The sequence below is a fragment of the Brassica oleracea genome, chromosome C4 (genome assembly GCF_000695525.1).
Source record: "Brassica oleracea var. oleracea cultivar TO1000 chromosome C4, BOL, whole genome shotgun sequence".
Taxonomy (NCBI): Eukaryota; Viridiplantae; Streptophyta; class Magnoliopsida; order Brassicales; family Brassicaceae; genus Brassica; species Brassica oleracea.
The window spans coordinates 45327201-45336878 of record NC_027751.1 but is presented as its reverse complement, the minus strand read 5'-3'; the positions used below and the strand labels follow the sequence as shown (position 1 = coordinate 45336878).

Below are 9678 nucleotides of genomic sequence, written 5' to 3'. Positions count from 1 at the left end.
TAGTTCCCGCATAGAGTAGTATAGAGTGTCATGCGGGCAGGCTGGGCTAGAACCACTTCACTGCATAACTTGTTACTCACCCTTCCATTTCCATTTTTTCCCTGTGCGCAGAACTGTAAGTAGAAGTATATGGATGTGGGTGTGACGGTATTTCAAAGAAGGTTATGCGCTCGTCTCTCGGGACCAGTAACGGGACACGTAGGGTTGGCTAAATGAGTAGACACGTGTCCATAACGCCCCTTCGATAACCCCGGTCGGACGCCGGGGAATCGGGCTGTTACATTTGTGATCAATATCAAAACTTTGTATCCATGAATTGCTTCCAAGTGTTCAAAACAAACTTTTATTTTTCTTCTTATTTTACAATCAAGCATCGTTTGCTTGATAGTATAAATAGTCAAAGAAGAACAGAGGAGTTACATAGGGAAGAAAACGAAAACGAGAGAGGGAGAGATTCAATGGCAGAGAAAGAAGAGTATGTGAAGCTTATAGGGTCTTGGGCAAGCCCTTTTAGTCGCCGGGTGGAGATGGCTCTCAAACTCAAAGGTGTTCCTTACGATTACTCAGACGAAGATTACTTGGTCACCAAGAGCCCTTTGCTTCTCCAGCTAAATCCTATTTACAAGAAGGTTCCAGTTTTTGTCCACAAAGGTAAAGTATTGCTCGAGTCACATCTAATCCTTGAATACATCGACCAAACATGGACAAGGAATCCAATTCTACCTCAAGATCCATACGGCAAAGCTATGGCTCGATTCTGGGCCAAATTCGTTGATGAACAGGTAAATGTTATTGACCAGTTCTTTTATTAAAACTAATTGCATATATAATTTCTAGACATGCTACAAAGTTTTTTTTTTACAAGCTATGTTTAACACGTGTGTAAAATTGCGTAATACAAAAGTGAAAATTTTGATATATCATTCATCAACTAAGCTATTTGACATCGCTATTAAGTTGGATACTATATATGGAAAACAAAAAAACAATACTTATATTGCTATGAAATATTTGATATATATGTCTATCGTACGTGTAGGTCACATTAATAGGCTTTAGGTCTCTAGTAAAATCAGAGGAAATTGATGTTGCGATCAAAGAGGCTCAGGAACTTATAACATATCTTGAGAAGGAAATCACTGGGAAAATGTTCTTCGGCGGGGAGACAATAGGATTCTTGGACATTGTCGTGGGAAGTATGATCCCGTTTTGTCTGGTTCGGGGTTGGGAAGGTATGGGAATTGATATGATTCCAAAGGAGAAGTTTCCAGAACTAAACAGATGGATAGAAAAAATTAAAGAAATTGAGATCGTGAGGGAATGTATTCCCAATAGGGAGAAAAATATTGAGCACATGATGAAAATTGTAGGGCGTATAAAAGCTGCTTCGAAGACGGCATGACGCTACGCTTTGATCCGGAGTTATTTTTACTGTATTTTGTATTGTTTTGTTATTTTAAAGTTGTATGATTGGTTAAAAAAATAAAGATGAGTGCTAAAATGCATCCCCACTGTGGTCGTAGAAACGATTTGTATGAATGTCTAGATGTTGTTTACAAAGCTTTATTGATATATATTATAATATCACATGTTTTGTTTATAATTTAGATGGTAACCAATTTGAATTACTTATTCGACAGGTTGAAGATGTTGACACATTGTTATCTTCATAGATTTCAAATCTTTAGTTAAAAAAAAAACTCAAATCATAATATATGGAAAACATTTCTTTATTATATGGATGAGTGATGAGTCAATATTTTACAAGAAATAGGATATAATAAAGATGAAAAGAGAAACAAATTAAAATATGAATGAAATATAATTTGATATCAGATCTCCTTCTTAGATTTGTTTGGTACTGAATATTTATTGGAATAAAATAATCTTGTTTTAATTATTAAAGATAATTTAGTACTAATGAATCAACAGAAACAATAAATAGTAAAAATTACGTAATAAAATAATAAGACAAATTTCTTAGGATAACCATTTTTAAGTTTTTGTCACAAAAATAACTTTCAGTGAAGAAAATGATCAAATTAAGTTTTATTAAAGGGTAAAAATGTATTTTTACCATATGGTTACCTAATCTAGACTTAGGTTTAAAGTTAAGGGGTGGAGTTTTGGGGATATGATTTCGAATTAAAAAAATTTAAAAAATATATATTAAAATTTTCAAAATAAAAAGGACTATTTTGATCATTTTTTTAGGATTATTTTTTACTACAAAAACTTAAAAATGACTATTCGATAGAATTGCCCAGATAATAATACTAAAACCATAGTGGTAGTATTTTGTGTGAATATCCAAGATATCTCTTGACTAGAGCTTTCCTTTCTTTTTTTATAGGGAAGAGATTTGAGAGTGTACTAGGGATTTACTAACATATGAGGATAGTATCACTACATATTGTTTTTGCCCACAAAAACAAATTTTAATAGATGCTTAGCGGATGTAAAACGTAAAAGAAAATAGAAGGTAGCCAACTTGAATTATTCTTGCAAAACTATTATTGAATAAATGGTAAATGGTAACCAATTAAAAATTGCTTATATGAATGATATGCATACATTGTACCTAGGATCCAATGGCGAAGAAAGAGACCCCTGTGAAGATTCTTGGCTTTTGGGACAAGTTCAACAAACGTGACCCGTGACGTGTGTTTTCTCCTTTTTGGATTTATTATAAAAAGAAATTGGCTTGTGAACCAGAAATAAACTTGTCAAAGGAGTTAGAAGTCTAGAGAAAAGCAAGTGAGATCCAATGGCGACTAAAGAGGAGGATGTGAAGCTTCTAGGTTTTTGGGCAAGCCCTTTTAGTCGTAGGGTCGAGATAGCTCTCAAACTCAAAGGCGTGACATACGAGTACTTGGAGCAAGATATTTTCAACAAGAGTGCTTTGCTTCTTGAACTAAACCCGGTTTTCAAGAAGGTTCCGGTTCTTGTTCATAAAGGTAAAATATTAGCCGAGTCACATCTGATCCTTGAATACATCGACCAGACATGGAAGAACAATCCTATTCTTCCTCGAGATCCTTACGAGAAAGCCATGGCTCGTTTCTGGGCCAAGTTCGTTGATGAACAGGTAACTCTTAATACAAATTCCTTTATTAACTATTTGCATACGTTCGTGATTTTTAAAAAAGATGCATAAGAAACTAGATACATTTTAAAGAGTGAATTTAGGATCCTCTCTTGACAAAAAAAAAAAAAAATTAGGATCCTCTCTCTCTCTAGGACTGGAATTTATTATCCAGGATCTCGATCCGAAATCCACTCATAATCCGATCTGAAATCGACTCTGGACAGCTCTTAAATATGATATCAAAAGTGATAGCAAAAATTCGGATACCTCAAATCTGTATCCAAATCCGGGTATTTTGATTTTTAAGTCTGAATATCTAGATCCAGATTTTTAAAATATATTAAAATTTTAATTTTATTAATATTTTTTTATATATATTAATATTTTGCATAAAATTAGTCTTATAATATTATATTATATTTTAACTTTATAATATTCTATACATATATTTATAAATCTTGTATAAATATTATATGTATTATTTTTAGAATTTTAGCATTTAAAAAAAACATTTGTTATTTTTTAAAAATTATTGTTACGAATTCGAATTTGAATACCTACATATAGCATAATATCTAGACGAATATCCAAAAACTATAGTAAATCCACGGATCCGGATTCATCTCATCTTATTAAGCCACCAAAGTTCGAAACTGGGAAGTAAGAAACTATATATATATATTCATTAGTAACAAGTTAGTGAAATTCATTTTTTTGCTAACTGTTAAAAAACAAGTTGTGAATTCAATTTGCTTTCACATGTATAAAATCAAACAATATTTAATGAATTGCCAAAGAAAATAGTAATAACCAAAATAAAAAAGAAATATGTCATCCACAAATCTTAAGTAATATAATTATACTAATAATTCACATCATTATTTTCTGCTTTCCAGAAAATAAAATGTTAACTCCAATTAACTTTAGAGATAAAACTGTTTATATATATCTTGTAGGTCGGACCAGTATGTTTCAAGTCTGTGGTGAAAGCAGATAAGGGAATAGATGTTGCAATTGAAGAGGCTCAAGAACTTATTACCTTCCTCGAGAAGGAACTTATCGGGAAAGATTTTTTCGGCGGCAAGACAATCGGATTCTTAGACATGGTCGCAGGAAGTATGATCCCGTTTTGCGTAGCTCAGGCTTGGGAAGGTATGGAAATCGATATGATACCAGAAGAGAAGTTTCCAGAGCTTAACCGATGGATCAAGAACTTGAATGGTATCGAAATTGTGAGGGAATGTATTCCTAATAGAGAGAAACAAATTGATCACATGATGAAGGTCGCAGAGCGAATCAAATTGGCTTAAGCGAAACTTATATGTTTGTATCTCCTTGTTAGAAAAAAATGTACGAATAATCTACTATATAAGCAATGTATGCATCGGCCATGATTTTAGAAAAGCAATTTAAGCTTTTGTCTTTTATATGAAAAAATTAGAAAAATGAGATACTTTGAACTTCAGTTTGTCTTTATAGTACTTTTTGATGATTATTTAAGAAAATAGGATTCAAATTAATGTTGATACCATTATCCCTTAAATTAATTAATTTTTTATGATTACAAATTAATAAATAAAATATTTCGTAACTGATTTAATTTTAAAATGAAAAACAAAAACAAGAAAAAAGAGAGAAATAAACCCACGAGAGAGGTCAAACAAGCAAAAGTGGGTTTACCCTAATTTTATTTTCATCTTTCCAACAGTTTTGTTTTCATCTTTCTTACAGTGTTTTATTTGAAATTAACTACTGCTCAAAGGGTGTCAAAGTTCAGGGAGTTATTGGCCCTTGCGCATCTCTCGAAAAGGTATCATTCAAAAGTGTGATGGGATCTTTGATTCATTAAGTTCGTTGTGATGAAGAAGTTTACTTTCTGATGATTGTTTCCGGACCATTATGAGCCTCTGATACTGGCATCGGTCAAGGGCCACACAAGCGCTTGGAAGTTTACTTTCTGATGATTGTTTCCCCCTCTCCGTCCATATGTTTGGTTTTTGAAATTGCTAAGAGGGAGACAGCTGATGTCGTTTTGCAGTCGCTGATCAATCAGTTATATTCCAGTTTTTAACATAGTAAGGGATCTGAAGCTTTCCATCTAAAATTGCAAGTTATGGACGGAGAGGGGGAAACACTTTGTACTTAAATGAAATTTATGTTTCTGTAGTTATCATCACTCAAATGGTCAAACAAGGCTCTGGGTTACAACTCTTTCAAGAAGATGGGTCATGGGAACTGAAAAATTACTGGCAAGTTTTGAGTTGTATGTTTTATGATATACAAGAAACTCTCTTGATTGGATTTGGCCTTTTTGTTTAGTCTTAAATCATTAGTTAGTCCTGTTGCGGTACAAACTCCACCGACGCGTCTGTGTTTAATACATCTAAAATATGTCAATCTCTTAGATATTCGAGAGGTCAAAGGAGGTTGCGGCTAAGGAAGTCGAGAGTCGCCCTCCTCTTCAGGCAGCAGATTCAACTTGAAGTTGTCCTCAAATTCAACTTAAAGTTGTCATCCTCGTCCGAGCTTCAATGTTCCTTTGCACAACTTTTTTCTTTTTATTATCTTAGCTGAACTGTTCATTGTTTTTGTATATTGTGTACTCAGCTCCATCTGTATACTCAGATCCATCATTACATTACAACATTCTTTGATGAAATACTACAGAGTAGTAGTTTCTAATGTTACAATCAGACTATGCCTTTCTTTTTCCGCCAAGAAACTCCGTTGATCAGTGCAACTTGACACCTATTCACCAGATTTAACATAGATTAAAACTATATTGTATTGATATAGAGAAGAGATGATTATGTGGATGAAGAAGAGAGAAACACAAAGAACGAAGAGAAAAAAATCGTGGGAGTGGGAGGATGAGAAAAACATGGGAGAAAATATTCTTTGAGAGATTTAGGGTAGTTTTAGTTTAGATTTCAGAAACATCTTTAACTGAATATGGAAGTTTCCATATTTTACGGATTTGCCTAGAATATGTATACTACCTACGCAGAACACAGTAGAGTAGGTGGGAAACATATTCTTCCTATAGGCGTCATATAACGTAAAAGGTAGAACTATGTCACGTAATCTAACCAAGGTATATCGTTGAGTTGTGGCTATATGACGTTATCAAGCTATAGGTAGACTAAAGACATTTTTCTTGATTATAACGTAACAAATTCTAGATTTGTTAGAATATACAAGAAATGTTAGTTTACGTTATATATCCTTGATATATCTATGTTTAGAACTTAGTATATGATTTATAGACAAAGTAGATAACCCGAATGATTATTCTAACTGTAGCTAGAAGATAAAATAAAATATGATTCCACTTTTAAAAAAAAAAATTTAAACATATATATTGTAATACTTATGTTTCAAATAGTTTTCATATTTTTTTACATTTTTAAAATTCAGTTTACTATTTTTCCCATAAAAGAGGGGTAAAACATGTCGAGAATTGTAAAAAGAAGTTCAAAGTATCAATTTTTTTCCTTTTTTTCCTTTTTTTTATAGGATCGTTAAAATTTGTTAAATCAATTGACTTTGTAGTATCTCCCTAACAACAAACAAAAAAAAAATGTACAGATCCGACGGTTGTGAACATGCCACATGTTACACCCTTAATTTTTTTCTATGAGATCCTACGGCTAAACACATGCCAGACACTTGTATGGGAAAACGGCTTATTCATGTCCGAACTATGAAGCCAGAGAAAATACATACCCAAACAATATTAACGTGCCAAAACATTCCTAAACTAAATAGGAATTTGAATTGCATACCTAAACTCATAATAAATAACTAAAACATGCCTCGTAACTCACATGCGTCAGTCCATTTTAAAATATATTGATTGATTTTTTAAAATTATTATCTTTTAGTTTTTATCATTTTATTTGTTTGTATAGTGCCGCAAATAATTAAAATCATCAAATTGGCCTTATTTATAATTTCAAAATTGGAAATAAATTTTAATATATGGTGATATATAAAATATAAATATTTTTTATCAAATATAATAGATTTATTAATATAAATATATTATTTTTATTATTATTTCATATTGAAATATTTGATACAAAAAAATTAAATAAATAGAAAACAACATAAAAACAGTATCATAATTTAAAGTTTGATTTAATCTCACTAGTTCTTAAAGTTTATAAAATATTTTTTATATTTTCTTAGGTTATTTTAGTTGCAAATCTTATTATGTGCTAGCGTGATATATATAATATAAATAAAATTAAAATTTGTAATTTTTGTTTGTAGTTATCAAAACCAATGTTAATTACACTAGGCATAATGTGTGCGATTGACCCTAACCTAGCGCAAAATCAATTATTTGGTAATTATACGAGAATTAATCGAGAAATAGTTTTGTAAACTTTTTGTGTATTATTAATATTACATACTAGTTTTGTAGCAAAATAAAAATAATGTAATATGGTCTAGTGGTTTTGTGCGATATTTGTTTTCTTGAGATGTTGTGTTCGAAACTATTTTTGGTTAACTAGCCATTCTTTTCTTTTTATTAAGTAAGGGTAATATTATTAAAGATCTCTACTATAAAATCAAATTTCTAAAGAGTATTTTTAGTTATGTTGATTAAAATTTGAATGACTATATTTGTAAAGAAAATTTTATATAAATATAAATTGAGTGGCATTTCTTGTAAATATTACATATGAGTAAGATTATTTATAATTAATTCTCATGTTTTAATAAGGTAGATAACATACTTTGATAACTAAATTAATTAATATATTGTATATGATAACTATCTAAATTTCTGATAAATAATTAAATTTATTATTTAAATTTAATTAAAATCTGGTAAAAAAAATTAAAATTGTACTTTTCAAATTAAAATTATAAATACGATAAATTTGATTATTTAAGTTATTTAAGGCATATTAACAAAAAATAGAAATATATGGACTAAACTACAAAAAAAATTAAAAAATAGTCCAAATCATCATATAACCGGCTATAAGCATGTTTTAGCTATTTATTATGAGTTTAGGTATACAATTCAAATTTTTATTTAGTTTAAGAATGTTTTGGCAGTTAATATTGTTTGGGTATGTATTTTCCCAGGCTTCATAGTGCTGGCATGAATAAGCAGTTTTCGTGGCACTTGTATATATCTCTCAGCCGTTCCGATCTAACCCCAACTTAGCGAGAAAGTCTCCAACTCTCACCATGGGCGAATACAAGATCGAAGATTTCTCCAGTGAGTCCTCTCTCCATCTCTTATCCGATATTGTTTATATATATTCCATCTGTAAAATAATGGTTGATGGATCATGTTACCTATTGTTAGTACATATTCCATTTTGTAATTTGTTTATGCCTTGTCCGTTTTGTGAATCCGAGCAGAGCCTATCACACCCGTCGGAGGGGCTAAGACAGGCGTCTTCTGGAACGTCGAGGATTGCCCATTCCCTGTTGGTTTCAGTCCTGATATGATCTATCACAAAATTGAATCTGCTCTTAGCGAATGGTGTAATGTAGGTAACATGTCAATGTGGGCTTATGTTGATGAGGAGAAAGGGCATTGGTCGGGGAAGGGTGAGTTTCTGCGTAAGAAGACGTGGTAATGCAAAATCTACTTCCTTCCAGGAGGTGAATTATTTTATAAAAACCCCTTTTTCTTATATATATCGTATCCCCTATATATTAATTGAGGAACATTTGAAAAGATGTAACCTCAATTTTGTATTAATTAAAATAGGTCCCAATGCATAGGTGGCACTCAATTAGGTAGTCAATTACATTCAATTGAAAAATAAGTAGGTCCACATTCGATTTTTATATGTTGTTAGATACATAAGTTGGTCAAACTATATGATATAATGATATGATATGTTATTTTCTTTCCTTAAATCAAACCTACGGAATTACCATAAATGACTAATATATATATGACAATTAATGAGTTTAATAATAAAGATTTGATAACAATGTATATCTCCTCCATCATTTTTTGTTTAATTTTATATTATTAAAATAAATTAAACAATCAAATTAGCTATAAAAGTAAAATTTAGATTTTTTCGTATATGTTATATTTTGAATTTTTAAAAACGACAATAAATGACTAAAACTATTAAAATTATTATGTTAAAAATTAATGATCAATGGTTTAACATTTTTATTATAAGAAGATACACATGATTTTAAAACCATATGAGTAAAAAATATCATTTAATGATAAAATAAATATATATATATATATATAGATTAAACACTATATACCATAAGATTACATAAATATTTTAATATTAAAAGTTTCAATGAATTTTCAAGAACATTTATAAATTATAAACTTATTAAAGATTCAGATTGAAAATTTTGTTATCGATGATTTAAATATTTTGTTATAAAATGATATGAATGATCATAGAACCGTATGATTATAAATTCTTATTTAATAAATAACTATACAAAATATACTATTCCTAGAAAAATAGGTTGGTTCATCTTAACTTATATTACACTTTTTATTAAACTAACTATCGAATTGATAAATAACGTACCAAAAAATGTTTTGCACTTTCCTTAAATAAAAGCTACGAAATTAC

The 9678-nt window shown here is 30.3% G+C and overlaps 2 protein-coding genes and 1 long non-coding RNA gene across 3 annotated transcripts; all 3 read left to right on the top strand.

Moving 5' to 3' along the window:
* Positions 1-293: 293 nt before the first annotated feature.
* On the top strand, positions 294-1529 carry LOC106340519 (glutathione S-transferase U3-like). The gene is made up of 2 exons (XM_013779385.1): positions 294-782; positions 1040-1529. Exons 1-2 carry the CDS (start codon positions 312-314, stop codon positions 1400-1402), a joined length of 834 nt encoding a protein of 277 aa, XP_013634839.1. The 5' UTR covers positions 294-311; the 3' UTR covers positions 1403-1529.
* Positions 1530-2709: 1180 nt separating this feature from the next.
* Positions 2710-4539, top strand: LOC106337567 (glutathione S-transferase U4-like). The gene is made up of 2 exons (XM_013776675.1): positions 2710-3088; positions 4045-4539. The coding sequence occupies exons 1-2, from the start codon at positions 2768-2770 to the stop codon at positions 4396-4398; spliced, it is 675 nt and encodes a 224-aa protein (XP_013632129.1). The 5' UTR covers positions 2710-2767; the 3' UTR covers positions 4399-4539.
* Positions 4540-4806: 267 nt separating this feature from the next.
* LOC106341391 lies at positions 4807-5627 on the top strand. Its single transcript, XR_001269633.1, has 3 exons — positions 4807-5163; positions 5256-5351; positions 5494-5627. It is a non-coding gene; the product is annotated as an uncharacterized LOC106341391 (long non-coding RNA).
* The last annotated feature ends 4051 nt before the right edge of the window (positions 5628-9678 follow it).